Source organism: Eptatretus burgeri, chromosome 17, assembly GCF_056783735.1.
Source record: "Eptatretus burgeri isolate ZD-2024b chromosome 17, Ebu_testis_v1, whole genome shotgun sequence".
NCBI classification, from domain to species: Eukaryota; Metazoa; Chordata; class Myxini; order Myxiniformes; family Myxinidae; genus Eptatretus; species Eptatretus burgeri.
This window is the reverse complement of record NC_140977.1, coordinates 24,433,197-24,460,074: the sequence shown is the minus strand read 5'-3', so window position 1 is coordinate 24,460,074 and position 26,878 is coordinate 24,433,197. Positions and strand designations below refer to the sequence as shown.

The 26,878-nt window shown below is 43.6% G+C and overlaps 1 protein-coding gene and 1 long non-coding RNA gene across 6 annotated transcripts in view; one reads left to right on the top strand and one right to left on the bottom strand.

Annotated features, from left to right (window-relative positions):
• SPO11 (SPO11 initiator of meiotic double strand breaks) overlaps positions 1–6,769 on the top strand; it is a 51,076-nt gene extending 44,307 nt beyond the window's left edge. For 3 of the 5 annotated variants that reach the window (XM_085862370.1, XM_085862369.1, XM_085862368.1), the window contains 2 exons: positions 6,079–6,253; positions 6,670–6,766. In XM_085862370.1, coding sequence (XP_085718496.1) covers positions 6,079–6,253; positions 6,670–6,682 — 188 coding nt within the window. In that variant the 3' untranslated portion in view covers positions 6,683–6,766. Of the gene's footprint in view, positions 1–6,078; positions 6,254–6,669 lie in introns of all 5 variants that reach the window. The other 2 variants (XM_085862364.1, XM_085862365.1) reach the window with 2 other exon arrangements.
• Positions 2,108–26,878, bottom strand: part of LOC147009571 (uncharacterized) — a 120,386-nt gene continuing 95,615 nt past the window's right edge. The window contains exons 5-6 of the long non-coding RNA XR_015052927.1: positions 11,281–11,423; positions 2,108–4,658 (exon numbers count right to left, since the gene is read on the bottom strand). This is a non-coding gene — a long non-coding RNA (uncharacterized LOC147009571). The remainder of the gene's footprint in view (positions 4,659–11,280; positions 11,424–26,878) is intronic.

Here is a 26,878-nt window from a genome sequence, read left to right as displayed (position 1 = left end):
AGGCAAGCACAGTCCGGTGCTGTTCTCACTTGAATGGGAGACCTCCATCGAAGGCTGGGTGTTGTACGCCATGAGATAGCTCATTTGGCAGCCGATCACATTTGTTTACCTTGTGGAGTCCAATCCAATCGAAACTACCATCATGATGCAATGCCACCAGGTGCTGCTGCAAATCGAAGCACACTGTCCTTTGGTCGACACAGAACCTTTCGACTCCAACATGCGTAAAGCCGGCTGTCTCGTCTGTATTTAGTCATGAACTTTATAAAGATCTCACAGGAAAAGTGCAGCCAGCTTTAAATATTTGTCTTGGTAGTTTAACGGGAACAGCACGATGTAGTTTCACAATCAGTATGTACACAAGAACTGCTTCGGCCGCACCAACGTTTTACATTGAGTATGTGGTGCATGAAGATGATGATGTCCGTATTCGTAATTTGGTGTTCTGCCCACAGACAGGTTCAGTACTTCTGAAGCAGTTTCTTGGCAAGGATTATACTGGGTGGTTTTGACATTGCCTTCCCAGCAGTAGTTATGTCAGGAATTTATAATTTGGCCATGGTGCCGGCGATATAGCTCACCTACTCCTCAGTAAGTATAGACCATGAGATCTTTAATGTCCACCAAATAATGCTGGCAGACGCGATGCCCAATATAACGTCCATCCGAAGGATGGTACACATATTGATGAATCACCCTGCCTGTGATGAATGGCTTTAGCTTGGCCGAGATTCGAAGCCAGGCGAGATGACCTAGAGTCAAGTGTGCGTACCTCCAGGCCATCGTGTCAGCTTGATGATGTACGCAAGAAGTGAAATTGGTGAGGCGGGAGACATGATTGAGCATACAATTTGGTATACATAGAATAATTATGAGAATCATTTTCATAATTTGAGCTGAATAAGTTGCTTTGGTTTAAAAGTTACATATCCTTATTCAAACTGCCCATTACCTGCATATTTTATCCCTACAATGTGATGCCACCTTTGAGTAAAATATATTTGCCCCACCAGTCCTTTCAGCTCGACAACCCTCTCCAGCCTCATACCTTGTTACTCTCACAAAATCCAAGCTTTCTGTTCACCTCCCCTCCTTTACTTTAATTGTCCTCCTTTCCTCTTCTCTGTGGAGTCACCTTTTCAATTTCTCCAGTTCTGCTCTTTCCTTCGTTCCTTATTTGTTCATGCTTATATTCGCTTGTGCTGCTCGTGTCTGCCTGGTACACTTTGTCACACTGTCAGTGCATTGTCTTTCACAGCCTTTGTCATCCTGCACTTCTACAAGACTTCATCTTCTTCTTTTTGTATGGAGCACAATGCTGTGGGTGGCATTATTTGCTGTGGGGTGCAGCTCTGTTGCTGGTGTAGTGCCCCTGTAGATTAAAGCAGGAATTTGTAATTTGTTCATGGTGCCGATGATCTCGCCTCCTCTTCGTGAAGGACACCATGGCATATTTAACGTCCACCAACTTATGCTGGTAGACAGGATGCCAAGTTTAACGTCCATACGAGGAATAGCACACACATTTACGAATTGCCCCACCTGCGAAACACCATAGCTGGGTGGAGATTCAAACCCATGCTTGACAGTTCAGAGATGAGTGTGAATACCTCGAGGCTATACTGCCAGCTTCTCCAAGCCTTGACCCCAGGTTTTGGGTTTTGTTTTTTTTCAAAACAGTGATCTAATGTTCATATAGGAACTTGTACATATATCACAGACTGGAGAAGGACATGAAGAAACTTCAGAGTATTTTGGAGACGGATCACAATGACTTTCGTAGACAATGGATCAATTAGCACACAATATGGGATTTCACCATCGAATCCCAGCATGAGGAGTTATATTATACACTACACAGTATATGGTCTTTTTTTTGTGTACAAAATCAAGGCTTGTGGAAGAGATAAAACACAGAATGGATCAGGACACAACAGAACAAAAGGAACAGTAGCAAGAGAAGGGGGGATGCACACCAACAGCCTGGTTGAGGGACAACATAGAGGGAGACTTGGACAAATATGGGATGTGGGGAAGAATGAGGGGTAGGGTAGAATGCCCATGGTGAACAAGATGGATACAGAAGCAAACTCTCAGGAAGGAAAGAGATAGGCTTGAGGGGGAAGGGGGGTTGATGGGGGTAGAAAAGATCATGGCTTTGGATAGGGGGTGATCTGAGATGGTGGTGAACATCTGTCTTGAAAACCTGGAGGGAGTAATGAGATTGAAGAGAAAATGCAAAAGAGAGCAAACCCCCACAAAAAATACTTCAAGGCTGCTTCAAGCTCATGAACTCAAAAAGCAAAACGGTTATCCTTGGCAATATTTAAGAATTGTAAGTGAAGTCCTCTGTCATCTTGCGAATGAACAATTTTGCTCAACTTGGTGTCGGTTGATGGGAGTTGATTCGAGTTTTCGTTGATGTTAAGATTTTGTTTCATTGTATATTTGACCTTATAATAACATGCACATGTATCATCTCTGATGGACTTGCTTGAAATGTATTATTGTTAATTTGTATAAGGAAGGGTTTCACAAAGAAAATAGCTGTCCTTGGATAGTATCTCTTTATTCCAAATAAGGTCTGTGATTACAATGCTTTGCCAGTTGGAGGTGGGTGACAGTCACAATGCATCAGCATTGCTGAGACAAATGGTTGACAGCTGATAGGATAGTTCAGCGGTAGCGGACTTGCCTTTGGGCTGTCTAGTCTGGGTTAATTTCCCGACTCAACCATAAACTGTCTCTGTGGTGCTTCCACTTACAAGGTATTGCATTAGTGAGTGTGCCGTCCGTTTGATGGGGACGTTAAACCAGGGTCCCATCTGCCAGCAATTGCTGGTGAATTGTAAAGGATCCTACAGTGTTTTTTCACAAAACTAGGTAATTCTCTGCCAATTTGGTGTGCTGGGCAAATTTCAAATTCCTGCTCTAACTGCCAACGATCTAGCAATGCAGCCGCTTTCATGATGTGCTTGGTGCACTCGGCACATGGCTGGAGACAAAGATTGTCCAGGGAGTGCACAAGACTGCACTCTGTGCACAATTGGTTGCCAAAAGCATCCAGCTGAGGCGACAGAGGTTGAGAGGGAGGGAGAGAGAATGAGAGTGAGGAGAGAGAAGGGGGGCAGAAAGTAGGGGGTGGGGTGGGAGAGATGGAGATAGATAGATAGATAGATAGATAGATAGATAGATAGAGATATTTCTCTTTTGTATCTTTTATTATAAAAAATTGAAAACTCGAAGAGCAGAGAGCATACCTCCGCCAGGCTGATGACTTTACATTTTGTAACCCACTGATAGGCCAGATCTAGATTCAGACCTGAGCCAAAATTTAATCTGCTTGTTCTTATCACCTAAGCAACTCGTCCACCAAGTTTTGTCCAAATCTGTCCGCAATCTTTTTTGAGATATCGTGCTGTATGTCATTTTTGGCCCTATCTCTCAATGGTGAGAAATCACTTAAAAATTCTCCGATCTAGATCCGGATTCCCATCTTCACCAAAATCGAATCATTTCGTCGGTGTCACATAGCCAAGCTCTCCACCAAATTTTGTCTGAATCCGTCCACAACGTTTTGAGATATTTTGTTCACAAACAAACAACCAGACAGACATGGATGAAAACATAACCTCCATCCACCTTGTTGACGGAGGTAAAAAGTGTAAAACAAGTAAAAACTAGAGGGGGAGCAATCGGTAGAGTGCAAAACCTCCGCCGCCAATACTGCTGGGTCACTTAAGTGAACCTGATATCCTATTCATTGTAGGTCAAAACGGATCAGACTCGACTGAACCACGATTGAATAAACTAAACTAGATCGACGCGCATGTAGAAATGCCAAAAAAAAAATCGAAATTTTTTTTTTTTTTTTAAGTTGCAAAATTTGTTTTTTTTTCTCTAACAATTTTTTTTGGGGGGGGGTTGGAAATCACTTAAAACATGTAGAAATGCAAAAAAAATTCAAATATTTTTCAAATAAAATCGAAATTTTTTTGAAAAAAAGTTGCAAAATATATATATATTTTTTTTGGACCAAGTCCAAAATCTAATGGCATGATCCTTGGACCATACCTAATCCCCCCACCAAGTTTCGTCAAAATCCGTCCAGGAGTTTTTTCCGTAATACTGTTCACAAACAAACAAACAGACAGGGGTGAAAACAGTAACCTCCATCCATCTTCGATTGCGGAGGTTAATAAAAACTCCCAAAGAAGGATCACATTGCCATTTCAAAGAAAGAAAACAAAACCAGATACCTGAAGTTAAATACAGCATATTATATAAATACTAACAGAGGACCCAGCTTTTCGGCAATCGCATTCCAAGCATGCAACACCTTCTTCTATGCCTGGTGTTGGCTTAATGGTTAGGGTGGTGGGCTTAGGAACCGAGTATCCTGAGTTCAAATCCCACTCGCCTGTTGAATTAATACCAGGTGGGGTTGACTCTGCCTGTCATCCTTCCGAGGTCGGCAAAATGAGTGCCAGCATGCTGGTATCCTGTGTCGGAGTGGCGACCCGTCCAGGATTGTGCCCAATAGCCAAGGAGACTGCTTCGGCAGCACCAACGCTCTGCACAGAGTATGGTCCCAGTGGATGGAACACCTTCTTCTGATGCATACCTTTATTTGGGTGGTGTATAGGCAACTGACAGCTCTGTCTAGGAAAAAAACATAAATAACCTGGGTTACATGCAGGAAGCAAAAACATACCTACTGCTTATAATTCAAAAACACCTCACCACATTGGAAAACGTGGGGACAGGAATACTGCACTTGAAATGGTGTGACTTGTAATACCCTCTCCCACCTGGAGGGGTCATTACATGATACACATTTACATAGAGAATTTGCGTCCCTCACCCTCACCCTCCCAAGACCACCGGCAAAGATTAAAAAACAAAACATCCCTCTACATTTCTTGGGGTTATGCTGATCCTCTGTAGCAAATCTGGATGTAATTGGGCCAGAACTGTAGGAGTAGCCTGACAAACAAACAAACACACAAACACTAGTCCGTGAATTATAGTAAGGATAAAACCTTACACAAAAATATAAATGTTTCTCTAATACCTTACAAACTTGAGAGTTCATAGAACACCTTACCCCATGCTGTCTTGAGCAACAAGGATATGGGCGGTGTCAACGAGCAGCAAATGTCATTGGTTTTGATGATGTAATATTTTATACAGGTCCTGCTAAACGGAAGGGTTTTGAAAGTGCCAAAAAGGCCATTTGTGTTCTGCAGTGTTTAAGTATACAATGCAGTTGAAGTGAAATAACGATTTCAAAGGTTGCAGAAAAAAAAAATCCTGGAAGTTTACTGCCGTTGATGCAGGGTCTTTGACGCCACCTTATTTAACACGTTACATCAGTTATTCGTGTCTGTTTGTGTTCTTTATGACATCCTTTAAAACAGTAAGTTTCATGTTAGGAATGATTTTCAATTTTGTTCCACTGCCAGACAGGCAGACGGAGTAAAAATATTACCTTACTCCTCTCTGCGCATGCACAATCGGGCAAATCCAGAGCCACAGTCCTGCAAAACTACAGGTTCATTTTCCAATTCATGTTCAAGATATAACAATCACTTGAAATTAAGTTGTTCCTCAATTATAAACTGATGCTTGTAGATAGATAGACAGACAGACAGACAGACAGAAGTGAGCAAATTGCTTAACCCTGATTTTTGCTTCACATGTGCAGAGTAATAACTTCACCTACATTCCATTTGGCTTCAAACTGTAATAACTTCCCTATCAATGAACAAAAGCAAAGTTTAACTTAACCTGACTTATGAGAGGAAATAGAAAAGAGAAAGAGAGAGAATGGAGGAAGGTGGAAGGGAATCCAAATAATCCATCCTGCAAACATGACCTGTTGGAGGTTTTTTTGTCTTGTCTTAAGTCTCCTAATATCTCCTAATGTGGGCTGTATTGGGGGTGTGATCATGATTATTAAGTAGACAACAATGATTTTGTGGAAATGTTTTCAAGGATCGGTCATTTCCTATAAAATCATGGTTTGGTCAAAGGCAGGTTGAATTCAACTGACATTTTCCATTCTGGTACATGCAGGTCATCAGAAGTTGTTGATTTGTGGAACATGTCATCCTTTAGATGAGGAGCTTTGCCATCTGGAGTTAAAGTGTCGTCTTGTCGACATTAAAGACTCCACAGTATATTTTATAAGAATAAACCATTGTGTCCAACTTCCCTCCTGGTGTTGGATGCACTACCTCACCTGCAATAGGTAAGAATGTCTAGATGTGGATAAGGCACAGGCATGATGGACCAAAAAGGCTTTCTGATTACCTAATGAACGCTACCTAAGTTGTTACCCGATAGTTCCAGCAACGTTTTGATTGTACTTTGTAAATGCAGTGAGAACTCATTGTGTATGGTATTAAAAAATGTTTCTTAGAAAACAATCCTTTTCCGATATAATGAATGTGTTTGCATTTCTAAATTTTGCGTCTATTTCTAATCGAACTAGAGAGTTCGTAGAACACGATACCCCATGCAATAGTGTTCAAGTATATATTTCAATTTTAATAAAATAACGATTTTAAAGATTGTTTAAAAAAAAATCCAAAAGTTTAGCGCAACTGAAGCAGTCTTATACACCACCCTTATACACTTGTGCTCTGTTCTTTATCGGCACACCAGCAAATCTTACTGAGTCGCAGTTGAGGAGATGAAGGCTTTATTGGTCACCATGGAACGCAGCGCCAATCAGCATCGTGCATAACGATATTGGTGGCTTCTTCTTCACCCCAATACACGTGCCGTGCCCTCTCACGCTATATATCGATATGTAGCATGGTTCTTGAAAATATTATGAAGGTGATGTGTGCTCTACAGTGTTCAAGTATGTACATGATTCAATTTAAAGAGTTTCAAAGGCATATAAATAATTTTTATTCCATGTTTTACCGCCGTTTTCTCCAGTGTCTATTACATCACCCTATCTAACACGTTACATTAACTATCCATGCCTGTTATATGTGTCCATTGTGACGTCCTTGAAAAACAGTACATTTCCTGTTTGGAAAGATTTCATTTTTGTTTATCTGCCAGGCAGGCAGAGAGAGTATTTGAGTATTGGAGCACCAAGTAGAAATATTATCTCACTCCTCCCTGTTCATGCACGATCTGTGCAACAAATTCAGAGCCAAAGTACAGTTCAACGGCAGACTTGTCTTCCGATTCATGTTCAATACATAACGTCCAATTTAAATAAGTTGGTCCTTGATCATAAACTGATAAGATGGACAGACGGACGAACATTAACCATTTGCTTAACCCCACTTTTTTCTTTGCGTCCGTGGGGTAATGAGAAAACAAATTTCAGAAAGTATTTTGCAACCTTCAAATCCTTACTATAATTCACGGACCGATGTTTCTGTGTTTGTTTGTTTGTTTGTCGCACTACTCCTAAAGTTCTGGGCCAATTACATCCAGACTTCCTTCAGAGGATCACCATGACCCCAGTTAGTGTATGGGGTGTTTTTTTTTTTAATCTTTGTCAGTGGTCTTGGGGGGGGATGCAAATTCTCCATGTCAATTTGTATCGTGTAGCACCGCCTCCAGTTGGGGAAGAGTATTATAAGTCTCAACCATTTACAGTACAGTATTCCTGCCTCCACGTTTCTCTGTCCAGTGAAGTGTTTTGAATTATAAGCAGTAGATATGTTTTTCCTTCGTGCACGTAACCCCGTTTTTCTTTTTTGGGGTGGTTTGCCTATACACCACTCAAATAAAGGTATGCGTCAGAAGAATATATTGCATGCTTGGAACAAGTTCGCCCATAGGGCGGGTACTCTGCGAGTAATTTACAAAGGTGGGGGTGTTGTGTACTTGCATTGTTTTGTATGGGGCTGACAGGATGGCCTTGAGGTACACATACTCCCCTCCAAGCCATCTTGCCTGGGGTCTGGCTGGGTTTGACTCCCGATCTAGCTACAAACTGTCATCCTGGTGTTTCACAGACAGGATGATTCATCAATGTGTGTGCCCTCCCTCGGATGGATGTTAAGGATAGAGCACAGCCAATCCCTGTAGGTTGGTATCAATGGGGAGGAGAAAATCCTTCATTAGGAAATGCCCCACTGAGTGCTATGAGAAAGGCATAGCCATGGTTGTGACGTCGCTGGTACTCAAAGAGTATCCCTGAAAGCTATGGCACCACCCCAAGCTCAGGCTGTGTTTGTCTCGTCTAATAGACCTGTGTCGTGTCTCGTGTATTTGTCTGTATGTCCTTGTGTGTGAGATGAGTGTGTATACCCACTACGAGCCTCGATATATTAAAATAAATAAAAATGAGGGGGGGGCGAGGCGTCCCATCTGCTCAAATTAGTTAGTGTATGTTAAAGATCCCACGGTGTTTTCCACCTGTTGTAGACGAGTTATCACCGGCATCCTCTACAAATTCCTGCCTGAACGTGCAGGGCTACTGCATCAATAAACAATATAGCACAGCCGCACCTCAATAATGATGCAACCAGTGGGCTGAATTCAGAATTGAATCCCAGTGTAGTATTCATTCACTAACATTGTCTTGTTGATTGTAAATATTTTTTATTATCCTCTTCCACCAAGAGTCAGGTACTGTCAGGAAGCAAACTCAGACTACAAGCAACTCAGAGGTGAGTATGGTGAAGCACCATCTAAATTACTGATGTGAAAATGGGGAAATATTTTAACCCCTGCACACCCATGCCCTCACACCCAATATATCCTCTTCACTTCCACTCCGATTACTTTTCTCTATTCTCACCTATTTTTTTTATGCCTCCGCTGATGAAGTCACCAGAGGGATTATGTTTTCAGGTTGTCCATCCGGATGTCCGTCCGTCCGTGCGTCCTGCCCGGATAACTTAAGAACGTCTGAATGGATCTAAGCCAAATTTGGTATAAGTATGTATTATGATGTAAAGATGAATTGATTAGGTTTTGGGATCAAGAGGTCAAAGGTTAGAGATTAGGTTCGGTAAAAATTCTGTTACTGCCCTAACTTATGGACCAGTGATGGGATTTTGACCAAACTTGGTATAAGTTTATATTATGATGCAGCGATGAACTGAATAGATTTTGGCATCAAGAGGTCAAAGGTCACATCAGGTAAAAATGTGACACTTGTTTCCTTTCATTCTTCACTTCTTAATGACCCCCATTCACCCCCCCTCCCATTTCTCTACTATAACTTACTTACTGTTCTTTTTCTCAAAAAAAATTTCAATTCCCCCCCTTTCTGTGCAGTTGCACACACAAAACTTACATAGCCACAAATTATGTGCTAATCCTGCACATTCTCCACAGATATTATTCCCCAACAAAGAATTAAGGCTCCAGTAATAAATCCGCATGATAATCTTGCGATGTGCCCTTGTAATGATTTTTTCTGATGATGTTGCGCCGGTTCATACTTGTGCAATGATGTTTTGTGGCCAATGCACAGCAATTTGAAGCCCACTGATCGATAAAATAAAATATTGCAATGTTTTGGGGGAAGATCACATTGGGAAATATCACTCTGGATTGATTTTGGTGGGGCTGGCAGGATGGCCAAGACATACGCACTCACTCACTTCTAAGCTGTGTGTGTGTGTGTGTGTGTGTGTGTGTGTGTGTGTGTGTGTGTGTGTGTGTGTGTGTGTGTGTGTGTGTGTGTGTGTGTGTGTGTGTGTGTGTGTGGTTTTTTCCTGGTTTTGAATCCAGACCCAGCTATAAACTGTCAAGCTGGTGTTTCACAGGCAGGATGATTCATGAGTGTGTGTGCTGTCCCACGGATGGATGTCCCACGGTGTCTCGTCTGCCCGAAATAATCGTTGGACGTTAAATACCCCACGGTGTCCTTCATGAAGAGTAGAAGAGCTATCATTGGCACCCTGAACGAATTACAAATTCCTCCAATGACAGACTGCTGGGAAGGCAATGGCAAACTACCCAGCGTAACCCTTGCTAGGGAGGCTGCTTTGGCAACACTGGACCTGCCTTCAGGCAGAACACTAGATTACCAAAAAAATAATTGATTCTAGTACGTTCACAAATCTATTTAAAATACAGGATTTAAAATTCTCCTGGAAATGGGTATATTTTTATTTTCCTTTTTTTTGGACAAGGTCTAAGGCTTTTGGCGAGGCCATCGCATGCATGCACACTTCAGATGTACACACACTTGCGACCTTGGAGAGATGTGACATAAGTTCCTGGAGTGCTCTGGGTACCGGTGCCACCATCTTTGTGACGTCACTTGTTTTCCTCCAACTGTGCAGTTAGAGGGGCATGTTGAATGTAGAGCGAGAAAGCACCTTCATGTACCTTATTACCTCTGCCACCGAAGGTGGTCTGTCTGTCTGTCTGTCTGTGAGCAAGATATCTCAAAAAGTTATGGACGGATTCGGACCAAATTTGCTGGACAGGTTGGGTGTGTGACAACCACAAATTGATTAGATTTTGGTGAAGATCCATCCAGATCTGGATCTGAGAATTTTTAAAGTGACTCTTCACCATTGAGAGATGGGGTCAAAAACGATATATATAGCATGATATCTCAAAAAGTTATGGACAAGTTATTACAAAACTACGTGGATGAGTTGGTTAGGTGACAAGAAGAAGCTGATTCGATTCTGGTTAAGGTTTGGATCCCGATCCGGTCTATCAATGGGATACAAAACATAAGCTGTTCAGCCAGGCAGGGGTATGAGCTCTATCGAGTCCCTTTCTGGTTTAAAATTTTTTTTTTAGTATGACTCCACCAGGGTCAGAATCGAACCACCGACCTTGCAGAATCAGAGTAGATGCAGGATTTGAAGGGTAAACCACGTTAAAATGCCTTCTTTTGTTTTTCTATCCTCCCTCGTATCTCATATTTTCACGACTTGCTTGCATGGCTAAATTTAGCCAGCACCTTACAAATTCGCCAGCATTTCATTTCGTTTTCCATTATTATCGTCATTTTACCGTTTATTATTCTTTCGAAAATGGGCCTCCGCTGAGAGAACTATATATACCGAGCCCTTCAGTCATATTCCCTTCTGATGAATTTCCTCTCTAAATGCATATCCATCTGCATCGATACCTGTCCACCTGCTCCACAAGTAAAAGAAAAACCCAAACATTCATTCAGCTGAACATTAACACAAAATGGACATTCTTTGTGTAGATTTTCACGACTGTTGCAGGGAGAGGGTGGGGGGATTGAACATCACAGTCAATTACGAGTGTTTTTGAGTACGACGCTTTAAGCTTCACAGGTTCTGACATGGCTTGTTGTACTTGCCTGATGTGTCTGGCCAGGAGAGCGAAACGCAGGGACGGACGTCAGCTTGACTACAAATTCATCTTTGGCTTCTCTCTTGACTATCAAACACGTGAGGCTTGTGCGCTCTCTCTCTCTCTCTCCTTCTCATCTTCTTTTCCTAAAAGGAGAATCAGCCGTTCGGTCATGTGTGTGTCAGTGCATGAATCCATCATGCTTTATTCTAAAGGGTTCCTGCTGTCGTACAATAATAAAAATAAGACCGCGGGCCCTGAAGCTCACATGGATCAGGAGCAACAGTCACTCAAACCCCATGCAGACCTCCTTAGACTCTGATTTTTTTTTCTTTTTTATGCCTTGAACAAACTTTGGTACATCACGGGTGATGAAGGTTGTGATCAAGTTTCATTGAAATTGTGTGTAGTTTTGGAAAAGAGAGCAAATACATCTTTTGGAGGGGGGGTAACTCTTCCCCCCCCCTCCGTAGACCCCATTAATGAGCGCATATTTTGACGCGGTCAATACACCTTCGTTAGGCATCAGATGTGAAGCTTTTGGCCAAGTTTTATCAAATTCGTGTGTTTAGTTTGAGCGATAATGACTGGTGTTTACGGATTGACTCACTCACCTACGGACACTGCTCAATCGCATAATCTCACCGGACTAAAATCCAGGTGAGCTAAAATTGAAACCGTTGGCAAGATAATAATCGATTGACCTGGAGAAAAAATTTGTGTCCATTTAATCAGAAAGGTGCCTGTTTAAATAAAAACCCATTTTTCCTGGATTGAAGAAGAAGCCCAATTAGGAGCGTTAAGCACAATGGTTCCCATGGCAACATTTATTATTCTACGACAGCAAGAACCCTTTGGAATAATGCATGATGGACACGAAGGGAGCACACAAAATTATATTTAGTAATACTCTTCAAAGCAGTATAAAAACATATAACAGTACATGGAAGGAGCACACAAACAACAACAACCACAGCCACCATGACAGCAGCAACAACAACTACTATGTGTTATAAAATATTCTTAATTATGAGATTCATTATGAGATTTCTGTTGGTATGTAAATGCTACCTCATCTCATCGACTACTATTACTACTACAGCAGTCTTTAATGGCCTCGATTGTTATTCCCCGCACCTTCTTGTGGCATCACCGAGGGAACAAGCTTGGTGTTGGCTGAATGGTTGAGGTGGCTGGTTTAAGATCCTAAGGTCTTGAGTTCAAGCCCCTTCCATTGAATTAACACCAGGTGAGTTGACTTATCCTGTCATCCTTCCAAGGTCAGTGAAATGAGTACCAGCTTGTTGGTAATGGGGCATTGCCTCAGCAGCACAGCCGTGCCCCCAGAAAATGATGCAGCCAAGCAGCCAGAGGCTGCGTACAAATACATAAATAACCTAGGGAACGTTTTTGGCTGAAGTCTTTCATGAACTGGCTGACTAGGCCTAACGTCTAACTGAAGGTGGTAGGAATGTGGACTTTGGCCAGGGTGCCAGTGATAATCTCGCTTTTCTTTGCAAATGTCACCAACAACAACAGGTCCTCCAAATTGACATCCATCTGATTGACAGTACACATAATGATTCATTGCCCTGGACATAAAACACCAGGATGACAGTTTATAGTTGGTTCAGGATTCGAACCCTGGCTGGATCGCTCAAAGGTGAGCGCACATCCCTCTAAGTTGTCATGCCAGCCCATCACCTCATCTAGATGGTCATCTTCATGTCCGTTCGATTTTCAACATTTTGAATCCAATTTCAGTTCGTCAATCAACATTTCTTCATGATGAATGATAATCAAGGACCCATGGTTGGAGACATTATCATTTATAACATTATGCTTTGAGGGGCTTTCACCTTTCTGGACAAGTGGCTCGATCAAAAATTGGCCAGCGGGGAAGCATCGTGGAAAGAAAGAAAATGAATTGCAGTAATTGCAGCAATTTTCCCAACAGGCCACTTCGCCTATGGAAGCAAATGAATCATTGGAATAAATTAACAAGGAACACCTCATCAATGTATTTTTTTTCCTATTTCAAACAAAGCTTGCATTTGTCGACAAAGGGGGTAGCCGTCACAAAATAATAATGGTGCAAGCATTGTTCACTGTCACAAAGGTCTTTGTGGTCTTGGAGAAATGTGGTGGGCAGACCCAAGGTCTGTGCTTTCTTGTACATCCTTCTGATGTTACTGATGTTTTGTGATGCACGCAGAATGTAAACCGTAGACTGTGGCACCAACATGCCAACATATTAACAAGCTAACGTGACTCTTGTTTGAACATTACAAGATGACTCTTGCATTGATGTAATTTCAATGAGCACATCCGTAAGACTTGTTTTTTTTGTTTTTAAGGAAAGATACTGTGCAGTGAGGATAGAAGAGGAGAGAGGCGTTATTAATAGCGGGATGTTGGACTGCACTCAGTCTCTAATCACGAAGCTTTCAGGCACTGTTACCATGGCGAGTAAAGACCGGTTAGGAGCTCATCGTGCCTTCATGTGACGTCTCTTAAAGGAACACGTCCCCCAGTCTCTCCATTTCCGTCTCTCTGACCTTTACGGTTTGACGCGTTGCTTTATGGAAATCGAGCATTTGTTAAAAGTGCTCCTCATGCAATGTGGAGTCGTATGGTATACAAGCCGAGCCTTAAACGCCTTGCATTTTAAGCTTTTGTCTAACTGATGATGTCCGAAGGTAGAAACAGCAAGCGTTTCTTGTATCGCCATGCACTCGAGCCTGAGGGTCTGAATGCATGTGCTCAAGTTGGACAACTTCGAATAACCATGTACGTTGGTTGGTCTTAAAGCTGATCTGAAGTACATTTTCTCAGGCTTTGTTCTGTTTAGAATGTTAAACATTTTTGGGGGTTAAAAGAGTATTTCTCACAAGTGAAACGCATGTCCAACGTTGAAGAAATACATGTCCTGCCTTATGGACTTGTAGAGCAGACCCTCAACTGTATTACCAGGAGCAGTTTTATCAGCAAAAACAAGTTCACCACAAGGCCAGCTCAAACAAGGTGACCTGACAACAAAAGACAGAGCCGAGACTTATTCTCAACTGGCAAGGAATCCCAGTCGTGGTTAGTTACCCCACGCACGTGAAGCGAAAAGCGGGGTTAAGCAATTGGTTCACTTCTGTCTATCTATCTGTCCTATCCACAAACATCAGTTTATGATCGAGGAACAACTTGATTTCAATTGAAAGTTATATTTTGAACACAGATCGGAAAACGAACCTGTAGTTTAACAGAACTTTGGCTCTGAATTTGCCCTGATTGCACATGCATAGAGATGAGTGAGATAATTTTTTTTTTTAGCAGTGAAGTTGCTTCAATATTTGTTTATGTCCTTCCATTCCTCCATCAAAAAATGAAAAAGAGGAACCTTTATATTAGTTTTTTTTGGTGTTTAGTTTTTCTTGTGTTGTTCAGTTTTCAAACTTCACCGCTTCTTTCGGACACGGTGCGATTTCTTTCACTCTGTCTGCCTGGCAGTCAAAGAAAATTGAAAATCATTCAGGAAACAGGAAACTTACTCTTTTTAAGGATGTCATAAAGGACACAAACAACAGCCACAAAGAACAAATGTAAGTGTTAGATAAGGAGGTGTGACAGATGCTGCATCAACTGTGGTAAACTTCTGGATTTTTTTTCTACAGCCTTTACAATCTTTATTTTATTTGATCCTTGATCTTTTCCACCCCCATTAATCCACCCCAAGCCCACCTCCTTCAAATTCCCTGCTTTCCTTCCTGAAAGTCCCTGTAATGTTTCATCTTGTATTCCCCATGTTCCCCACCCCATCCCTCTCCCTTCCACAGATCTCCTAATATCTCTGTTCCCCACTGTTTTGTCCTTCCCACTCCCACCCCTCTTGTCTCATGCCCACCTTGCTGTGCGCTGTGTGTTTGCTCTCATACAATCCTCGACAAGGTATACAAAAAATAGTAATAATAATAAAAAAAAGTTACCAAAAATCATCGTTCCTTTTGCTTGAACAATATGCTTTGTCAGTCTACCACACTGGGGTTCAGTGAAGTGATAGTCACTAAGCCGACAGAAAAAAGTTCCTCGCAGTATCAATAAACCCATGCAGGTCAGAGAAGTGATCTTTGATGTCAATATGTCTTTTCGTGGAGGTTCAGTTGACAAGTTTGAGTTGGTGAGACATCTGAGTCATTGGTTGTCAGGCATTCTTACATGTCATGTGATCCCCCCTCAGACATTTCAGAGGCACTATCCAGAAAACTCTCAACAACCGGTTCCTAAGATATGTTGGTAATACTACTGCCATATTCAACAAATCAGGCATGCTTTCTGAGGCAGGCAACATCGTGGCTAGTGGGGTTGAAATGTTGTTTGTGGGTAAGTTGGGGCACTGTGAAGGAAGGGGGTGGACACCAGAAGTACAATCAGCTTTTAGTTCTTTTTTTTTTCCTCAATGGAGTCTCCATGCAACTCGTCGTCATTCACACAAGAAGGAATCAAGGCAGCTTTGCTCTGAACTTTTTCTGAAGGTGAAACGCATTTACCCGCTGACACACTCTGAAGGACCGATCTCTACTACAGGCAGAGTCAACATTTTCATATGAAAGTGACTCCTGTGGATATCAGATCAGATGTTTCCTGAGCTGTATCCGACATTACAAACTCTTTGGTAGCCAAAACCACCTTATTTCACTTATGAAGGGTAGGTAGGGGCATTATTTGGCATTTCCCTCTTCCTTAAGGAGGAAAACAAGTGTAAAGCCATCCAAAAAAACACTTGAGTTACTGCTATCAGGAACCTTCAAAGTTGATGCTATGTCATCTGAAACAGCAACTGTGGTAGGTTCCACGACAGTAACAAGCAGGGGAGCAGATGGAATAGCATTGGCCAAATAGGCTATCTGTTCGGCTGAAGAGGATGCAGATTGAGGGCAGAAACGTTTTAAGTCACCAAACTCACCACAGGTAAGACATATTAACATTTAGGTTGATACATATACCTGATAGTCATGGTTATTGATGTGGAATTTAAATATGACATTAAGTACCGTATTAACATTAGATGCAGGAAATACGATACATGCCAAAAGACACCGATATGCTTGGCCTGCTCCTTGCCGACAGCCCAGGTGCAACGTTATAATCTGAGAAACCACGCTGCTAAACCAAGATAACTCAGCATGAAGTGTCCCATTCTTAATGAACAGTGGAACATTTGATAAATACTTTCATGGCTGGGGTGTCAAGTGCAAAGCCAAGACAAAAGTGACCATTGTAGGAGCAACTTTGTGTACTTACTTACCTAGTTGTCGAGACTGTAAATGATGCTTATTTGCCCCTCGTTACTGTGCTGGCACATCTTTGGTGGGGCCCATACTTCATCGCATGGTCTGCCCAGTGTATTTCCTGTGCCGTCTTGAATTGTTTAACTGTGTCTGCCCTGACAGCTTCCATTGGTGCATTCCAATTATTGATGCTCCTAATCGAGAATGCATCCTGCCTTAATCTGATTCGGCATCGTTGCTTCTTGATTTTGAATTAATCACCTCTGGTTCTCGACCTCTCATCCATTTGAAAGAATTTCACAGCATTAATGGTGTCGATTTCTTTTACTAGCTTGAATATCTGGATGAGTTTTGCCCTCTGTCTTCTGTAGGCTGGTGTGGAAAAGTGCAGGGACTTCAGTCTGTCTGGATATTCCAGATGCCTACGCTTAGGGAGAAGCCTGATTGCTCTCTGTTGAACTTGCTCTAGTAGGTCTTCCTCCTTCTTATACATCGGACACCATACACAATTGCAATATTCCAACATATGTCGTATGATGGTCTTGCAGAGTTGGAGAAATACTTTTCTTTATTGGGCAGAGAAAGACCTCTTTTTGATTCCTAAATTAATATTCGCTCTCCTTGTGGTATCTGCACCATGGGTGCTGAACATTACTGCAAGTGTTCATCAAATGGAACACCCAGATCTCTTTCCTCCTTCTCAGCTTAAACTTCCTTCTATCCGGAGCCATTTTTCATTGATTAATTATTATTTATATCTCTGGTTGTTCCTTGCACAATGCACTACTTTACAATTCTACTCGTTCAATGGCAGTTGCCACTTTCTCGACCAGTCATTGACTGCCTCAACATCTCATTGGAGTGCTTGAGCATCCTCATGGCATTTCACAACTCTTTACAGCTTGGTGTCATCAGCAAACAGCTTCAAATCTGAGTTGACTGCAACTGGAAGATCGTTCATGAGGATAAATAAGACAGGTTCTAAGATGCTACTCTGTTGTATTCCACTCATGACAGCCTCACTGTGAGACAATTTTCCATTTAACACTTGTCTTTGTGGTCTTTCGGTCAGGTATTCATCTTAGTATGGATCGAGCTATGCCATACGAATGGAGATCACACAGGAGGCGCTGGTGAAGCACACTATTGAAGACTTCTCAATAATCCAAGTCCAAGCAGTCTACGCTGTGCTCATCAACAAGATCAGTTGTCCATTGCTCAATAACTTGCAGCAGTTGTGTCGAATAGGACTGCCCATTTCAAAATCCATGCTACTCTTCACTTAAGAGGTCATTCTCCTCCATGTGTTGAATTAAAGCTTTTCTGATGATCTTCTCCATGATTTTACAAACCACATACGTCAAGCAAACTGGCCTGCAGTTAATGAGGACACACCGCTTCCCTTTTTGAAGATTGGTTGTAGGCCTACCGTGGCTTGTTTCCAATTCTTCGGAACTCCTCCCTCTGTCATCACTTTGTTGAAGATTATTTGGAGTGGTTGAGCAATCTCTTCGTGGGTTTCGCATCGCACATGTGATTGCATCCCATCTGGTCCTGAAGACTTATTAATGTCAAGTTGGGTTAGCAAATAGTTAATGTCCTGTGTCGTGAACTCAATATTAGTTACACTTGTTTCGGTTCTCTTTTCCACACTGGGCAATGTTGATATGTCCTCTTCTGAGTAAACACCCAAAATATGCATTGAGAGCTTCTGACTTATATTGGTCTCTTCTTGCCCATTCTCCATCTGATGTTTGCATGTCTGGCTTCTCACATATTTCTAAAAGCTCTTGTCATTGTCTTTAACCTCCTTTGCAAGTTTGTTCTCAAACTCTGATTTGGTCTTGCAAGCAACACTCATCAGTGCATACACCCCTACCAGGACCAACCCCAATAAAGCCGAGGATAAATTCTATGATGACCTCCACTCCTTGATCGCTGCTCTACCAAAGTCAGACATGCTTATCATTCTTGGTGACTTTAATGCAAGAGTTGATGCAGATTATCAGGCATGGGAATGAGTCAATGGAAAAAAAAACTCTGACTAAGCTCTCGTGAAAGGATTGATTTCACGATTATAAGTGATTCCCTCCATCAGAACTAAGACTCGAACCCTAAATTATACAGAGCCAATAACCCACCTGTAATGGTTCCAAGACCCCGCAGTCGATTCCTCCAATGCCTTATCTCACTTTGTCCATCGATATTCCGTTTGTTGGTTCAGCAAATTATATCTAAAGCTGCTCCTCTCATTCTTTACAAAACAGACAAAGATAAGTTTGTTCAACTTGTGAAGAAAATGAGGAGACATGTCCTCACAAACTGTGTGCATCTGTCGGACTTCTCTTTCCAGGATCTGGCAGACAGCAATTAGCCTGTTATACTGTATCTGTATAGAGTATTGTGAAATTCTCAAATCATCATATTTCTTAACCCTTTGAACCCCAGTGGCCGTTTTATCGGCTGTTATTCAAACCTCCAGATACCCAAGCGGCTGGTTTACCAGCCGTATTCAAACCCCCACGTACCCAAGTGGCCGGATTTTTCTCCAGGGAGCTCTGGGTGGGGGAGCCGAAAGTCCAAGGAGCTCAGGGTTCAAAGGGTTAACAGCAAAGATATCGTGGCATTTTTATTAACAGCAAATAAAAAAAATTGGGAGCGATCAAGGAGAGGTCGTCTGTTGCCTTATACACAACCCGGGAAAACCGGGTTCAATTTTTTTATCTAATTGAAAAAAATATAATTTTTCCGGAGGTTTAGATTAATTTGAAGCAACTTTTACTTTTTTGGCATGATTTATGTCATATAAATCATTCCACTGATTTTATTTACTCAGGAACATAAATTTTATGCTTAAGTTGTTACTCTTTATTCTCTCTGCTATACTGAAGATGGATGGAGGTTGTGGTTTCATCCCTGTTTGTCTGTGTGCAGGAAATCTCAAAAAGTTATTGACAGGTTCAGACGGAACTAGTTCAGTAGGTTGGTTGTGTGACAAGGACGAGTTGATTAGATTTTGGTGAAGAATCGGAATCGAGACATCAGTTCAGAATTGGAATCGATTCTCAAATTTTCAGAATCGCCCAAGCCTCTGTCTGACACTCGCTTATCAAAGCAAATCTTCTGTGGAGAGCTCGAATCTGGAGCGTGCTCTCATAGCGGTCAAAGGAAGCACATCAAGGACACTGAAGGCTTCGGTGAGGAGTTTTGATATTGACTCTGATTCATAGGAGAAGCTCGCCCAGAATCGATTCACCTGGCGCAACCAAATTAAAAAAGGGTGCAGTCTCCTTCGAAAGTAAGTGCATATTAGAGGCAGACAGAAAATGCAAGGAGAGGAAATCCCGAGTCAGAAGGTCATCTAACACTCAATCTTCTGCAGTGTCCTGTACTATTTGCAGTGCTGCTTAACATTCTGGACACAGATCGGCCTTATCAGCCACCTATGTACCCACCGAAACCCTACCAGTCAACCCAGATGATGAACACGATCATCTTTGCCTCAAAGGACAAACATATTCACATTCATTTTGATTCTGCCTCCCCTGATTATTAGCCTTACCCAAAGGGACTGGCAATTGTAATCAGTGTGTCAATTTGTGTGACTTCACATGCAAACTAACTTTATTGGAGTGCAGCCTGCTTCACCATAACACCCCGGGGAAGCCTGCTTCAACACAGCACCCAGGCGGCCTACTTCAACGTAGCACCCTGGGGCAGGTTTATTTAATGTAGTACCCCGGGTCGACCTAATTCAACATAGCACTCAGGTCAGGTATGGGAGCATGCGCCAGAGCAGCGTGTCGCTGCGCCCACTTTCCGCCGGTACTCCAGGGGCCTCCGTCTGGCCATCCCCCAGGCAGATGCTTGGCCCATCCCCATCTCCTTGAGATGCTGATCAACCTCCTGCAACCACGAGGCATGTGACGGCCCATTGGCCTCCTCCACTCAGGAGACTCCCTCACTGAGAGAATCTGGTGAGCAGGATCAGCGTTACGAAAACGAGCCACATGTCCATACAGCCGCAGCTGACACTCACGGACTATGCAGGTAGCAAATCTCATTTGAGTCTCTCAGCAACCGCTCGTTGGACACAAAGTCCGACCAGCGATAGCCAAGGATTCTCCAAAGAGACCTGTTACCAAAGGAATTAAGTCTCCGTCTCAGATCCTTGGTCACAGTCCAAGTCTCGCATCCATAGAGCAAGACTGGAAGCACCACGGACCTGAAGACTCAGACTTTCGTCCTCCCGCACAGGTACCGGCAGCACCACACCCCATTATCCAGTGAATCCATGACTCCCCAGGCCCGAACCAGACGTCTATTGACCTCTGACTCACAGCCAGCAGAGACATGAATATCACTGCCAAGGTAAGTGAATCTCTCCACGACCTCAACATCCTCACCACAAACAGGCACAGACAGGACAGCAGCATCCAAGATGTCATTGAAAGCCTGGATCTTAGTTTTGACCCAGAAAACCCGTAATTCCAGCGGCTCCGACTCCTCATTCAGCACCTCGAGGGCCCCCAAAATGATATCTAAAGTCTCCGCAAAGATGACTGCATCATCTGCGAAATCAAAGTCAGAGATCTTGACATTCCCAAGCGATGCACCGCAGCTTGATCTCTCCGACATCCTCCCTTGAATCCAGTCAATACAAGTACTGAAAAGTGTGGGGGCCAGTACACACCCCTGAAAAACTCCAGTAACAACTGTAAATAAGTCAGTGATGGTACCACCACATCTCACAGCACTCTCAGTACCAGTGTATAGTTCAGACATCAGATCAATCAGTTTTGGTGGCACCCCACGAAGACCAAGAATCATCCAGAGGGCATCCCGATTCACTGAATCAAACTCTTTACAGAGATCAACATAGGCTGCAAGCAGCCCCTGCCGAAACTCTCATCTGCGTTCGGTGAGGACCCGAAGAGCAAGGATACGGTCAATCGTTGACCTCTTTGGTGTAAAGCCTGACTGCTCTGGACGATGCTGCTCAAGCAGATGGTGGCGAACCCTATCAAGAATTATCCAAGCCAAGACCTTGCCCGGTACTGAGAGCAGCGTCACACCTCGGTCGTTGTTGCAGTCTTGGCGATCACCCTTCCCTTTCCAGAGAGGGACAACAAAGCCCCTCATCCAGTCAGTTGGGATGATGACTGTGTTCCAAGCAGAGCACCGAACTGCATGCAATGACATGGGTGCAGCATTTCGACCAGCCTTGAGAAGTTCAGCATGGATGACACAGATCCCTGAAGCTTTACCCCATTTCAACCAGTTCACTGCAGCCTGTTTCCACAAGCGAAGGTGGACCACAGTTGATTGGAGGGTCAGCAACAGGGATTGTAACACCCCTGACATCCAACTCGACAGCTGGTGGATCAGCCTGGTGCAACCGCTCAAAGTAACCTGCCCAGCAGGCCTTCACTTCGGACTCCTATGTCAAGAGCCAACCACCCTCTGCTCTAACTGCAGTACACCGAGAGATGGGCTTGGATGAACGCAATGTGCAAATTCCCCTGTAAGCAGGATGAGAATCCCTTGACCACAGGTGCTGCTCTACCCCCTCATAGATTCCTCGCACATAGGCCTCCTTGTCCACCCTTAGCACGCGTCCAGTTTTATGCCTCAGCTCCCTGAATAGCTCAGCTCTGCCATTCAGTCTGGCCCTGTGACTCTGGTAAATGGTATCCAGTGTCCCTTGAGAGACAAAATTGTTATTTTCCCTATGGTGAGTTGCAAGACATCCACTGGCAACATCAAAGACGGTGGTCTTGAAGGCACTCCACAACTCTTCAGGACCTCCCAACGCACCCAGACTCCTCAAATCTCCACTCAGCCTGTTCACAAACTCCTCAGCTACCCTCTCATCCTTGAGCTTGCCGACATCCAGCCTAGGCTGGGATGGTACCATTCTCCTGGATTTAAGGTGCAACTTCATAGTTGCTACAACAAGCCGGTGGTCAGTATTGAGGAACTGAGCACTCCGGTACACCCTGCAGTTCTGAATCATCCTCCAGCGACCATCAACGAGGACATGGTCAATCTCCTTTGCCACACCCCCAGCGTTGGAATACCAAGTCCAGCAATGAGCTTGTGGGCGCTGAAACCATGAACCGGCCACCCTAAGTCCACGACTTCTTGCAAAGTCAAGGAACTTAGTGCTATTCTGGTTCATAGTTCCTGACCCATTGGGACCAACACACATCTCATAACCATCCCTATCAGTTCCAGTCGATGCATTGAAATCCCCCAAGACTAGAAGTGTATCTCGTCTGGGGCACTGATCAACCACAGACTCGAGCGTGGCGTAAAATGCATCCTTCATGGTGAGGTCAATCACCTCAGTCGGAGCATAAACAGAGACCAGGGAAATGACACCGAAGGAGTGACGAATCCTTATTCTCATAATATGCTCTTTGATCGGTGTTACCTCAATTATCATTGGACTCAGCTTATTGGACACAGCTACAGCAACTCCTTGAGTATGGTAACCATCAGAGCGACCAGACCAATAGTAGGTGTAACCACCCACCATTATCTCGCCGCAATCCGGTCTCCGAACCTCAGAGAGTGCTGCAATATCGATGTCCAAACGCTTGAGCTCAGATGATAACAGAGACAGGTGATCATCCTCTCTTCGGGATAGGACATTCCAGGCACCCACCCGAATGGACCGCCTCAGGTTAACCCAAGGAGACGGCTGTCTGGTGGACGACACCTCAGCACCACTCCGACACACTCTCCCGCAATCTGACCCGGGAATGTTACCCCGTATTTTCCCTCCTATCATCAAAGATTGGGGGTCCCGAAGGCTTTGCCCCAATCCCATCATCTGATGAGCTGTCCTGCGAAGGGAAGCTGCACATGAGGTACTCCCACGGAGGAGGTTTTCAGATTTCTTTGAGTTTTTGTGTTTTGCGGAATGAAGGGTTTTATTCTGCCGGAGTTTAAATCCTGCCACCAACCTCCTAATAAAAAGTAACCCAACTGCAGGAGGACGTCCGCAGACACAGTTGGGCACTAGATATGGATGGCCGTTGGCTCACAAGGAGCTCCTCCACCCTTTGACAGGTTTTGTGTTTAATCCTGCTGGGTGTCCATATCCAAACACCCTCCTCACCAAAAAAACTTGGTGGGAGAGACGGTTTAGTCACCGGCAACCCGACCATGGAACAGGTTAGTACAGGTTTACATGGTACCTGTAGCAAGTCACAGATCTAATCTGGCCTGACCTGACATTGAGGAACATAGCACACCAAGCAGCTTTAGGTACAGTTGGACAATTAAACAACTCAGCCATAACATTTTTATGTCTAATTTAACGATGCATTAATTTTCTATCTTGAATGTGCATTATGTTCCTGAGGGTCTTTTATGTGTGTGGAGATCGAGCTATGTGAAATCGGTCACCGAGACAAACACCGTGGTGAGACTGCATTAGTTCAATGCTCTGGACATCTCGTTCTTTCTCCTTCTGGCTAAAACCTTTTTATTTTGTTAACTCCTCTCATTATTTCCTCCATTATTTTTCAAGAAAATACAAGGAAACAGGCACAGGAAGGGGCTATTTGGCCCTTGTATGTTTTGGTTCATCCACACCTGAACCCTCCCTCTTACCGTAGTTTGTTCTAATTGTTTACTGTGGGTTGTGCTCAATCTAAATATAGAGGCACCCACAAGCTGAGAATTTTGCCAGGGTACCAGCATGCAATGCCAATTACCTACTCTTTTTCCAAAGATACAGTGGGATCTTTAACGTCCACAAGGCAAATGCAGATGGGACAATCAGCTTGACGCCCATGTCCAAAGGATGGCATGATCCAAGATGCAGCACCCCTCTGTTCGCATTACACCAAAAAACAACAACTTGTTTTGCTTAAATCCGACACGTCAGAGATCTAACACAGACTGTAGATAATGGAGAATATGTTGCTACCCTTTGAGCTATCCTGCTGCTTCGTGTGGTTTGCATCACTGCATTGAGGATGACTGGGTGACGTTCAGGGATACAGTGTAGTCCACTGCTCTCGAGGCCCTTGCCCTAACTCTCGTAAGCATCAAGAATGGTTTGACAAGAACAATGAGGAGACTCAGAATCTACTGGAGGAGAAACATCCTCTTTACAAGACTTACCTCAACGACAGGTCATCACTACCCAAGCAAGATGCCGACTGTACCTTCCACAGGACCGTCCAGCTCAGAGAGATGCAAGATACTTGGCTGAACCAGAAAGCACAAGCTTGCCTTTACCCTGGTCTAAACATCAAATGAACCATTCATTTGTTTGCCGAGACTGTTTTCTTTTGCAAAAACCTGCGATGTACTTGTCTACATTTGTATCTTCGTCCTCAATTGCTGCTTGATGCTAGTTTGGACGTAGCAGGATTTAAGTAAAGCAGTGTAGCATTTCAATATAAACTGCGACCGAACAAAAGGTTTTCCTGGAAAATAAATTGTTCTGAAGCCTTAATTCACACCCCGACTTCGAGACTGCCACATCCAAGACGATCGCATTGGAGAGAATGTCCGAGTCCCTGTGCAGCGGAGATAAGAACGTTCCACGTCATCTCCCCTGATTGCTCCGCCAGCTGCCCCGTCGCCCCTGGGCCAGGCTCCCCAGGCTGTGAAAAAGATGAATTTGACTTGACCCAGGGCCAAAGCAATCATAGCACATTAGGGGGGCGTAATTGGGTTTATTTAGAAAGCCAAAGTGTTCTGGAGAGACGTCGTGGGCACTCTCTTTCTTTCCGTCTCCCTCTTTCCAATTGACAGCTTTTACAACGAGACCGAATAAGGAGAACAAACTGTCATTTTTTGCCATCTCTGATGTGAGGCAGCTCATCTTGTCTGTTGATTCTTTGGATTCCTCTTTCCATTTCAGTTGAAACGATTGAGTTTGGATTTCTGTTTCTCTGCTTTCGATTTGGCATTAGTTCATGTCAATGATTTTTGCTCCTCCAGACCTTCACTTTCTCGCCAGGTAGTCGTGCCTCCGACCTCGCAGACTCAGAGTTAACTCTCTCACCATTAAGTTTGCACTCATATTTCGTATTCTGCTGTTCTGTCCGAAGGCAGATCCAATCCTGCCAAAGCAGTTTCTTGGCAATGCTTACACTGGGTGGTTTGCCATTGCCTTTCCACCAGGAATTTGCTCATGGTGCCAGAGATATCTCGACTACTCTTCGTGATGGAAACCGTGAGGTCTTTAACATCCACTAACTAATGCTGAATCACCCTGCCTGTGAAACACCGGGATTAGAGTTTATACCTGGGTCGGGATTGGAATCCAGGCTAGCCGGCTTAGAGGTAGGTGGTTTGATCAGAGGCGAATCGAAATTTGTGAGATTACACCCCTGTCTCTCACAGGGTCTGGCTTCTCAACCCGTTAGTTCCATCCTTCCTCATGCGGTTGGAAGTAGGCTCTCAGTGATTTTTCTGCTTGCTCAGAAACTTGTTGGAATACCCTGTCTGCTTTTTCCTCAATCAGTGGTGAATTTCTCCTTAGGATAAGTCATTCAGCTTGGGTGTTAAGGGATTAAAATGGCTGTGCAGTTGCAGCTATAAAAGCACTCTTGATGTCACTTGCCAAGAACCCTGATTGAACAGAAAAAACTGGAACAAAGAAATAATTTCGAACTACGCGGCACTCGGTAGAGAGCATACCTCCGCCAGGCTGAACAATTTATGTTTTGCATCCCACTGATAAGCCGGATCTAGATTCGGACCTGAACCAAAATCGAGTCGGCTTGTTCTTGTCATCTTCCCAACCCATCGACCGAATTTCGTCCGAATCCGTCCATAACTTTTTGAGATATCATGCTCACAGACAGCTATCTGTCTCAAGGATATCTCAAGTTTATGTTTTCACTCCCAGACAAACAGGGGTGAAACATAATGGGTAATTATCCATTGTCCTGGCCCCAGGGCTTCCCTTCACCATCGGGTTTTTTTAAGGAGAAACTAAACTGCAATTTCAGATCAACTGAGAATGAATAGATCTGATGATGATAAACATTTTCACTTTACATTCCTGTTTGAAAGTCGGCTGGCAGGATGGCCTTGACTAGAGGTACGCACACTCTCCTGTAAACCATGTAGCCTAAGTTCGAATTGAAGGGGGTTGACGAATTGCATCACTTTGCGTACGTACTTTGTAGATGGGCCCCTGTAGACTAAAATAAGCGGGTGTGAATTCGTGGTTGGGACAGGCTATTCCTCTTACCTGTCCCACTATCTCAGAAATGAACACCGACAGTAATGGCTTCTCATCGCGTCCATCTATCTCTTCCTCTATTTCACTTCTCATATCCTTTCAC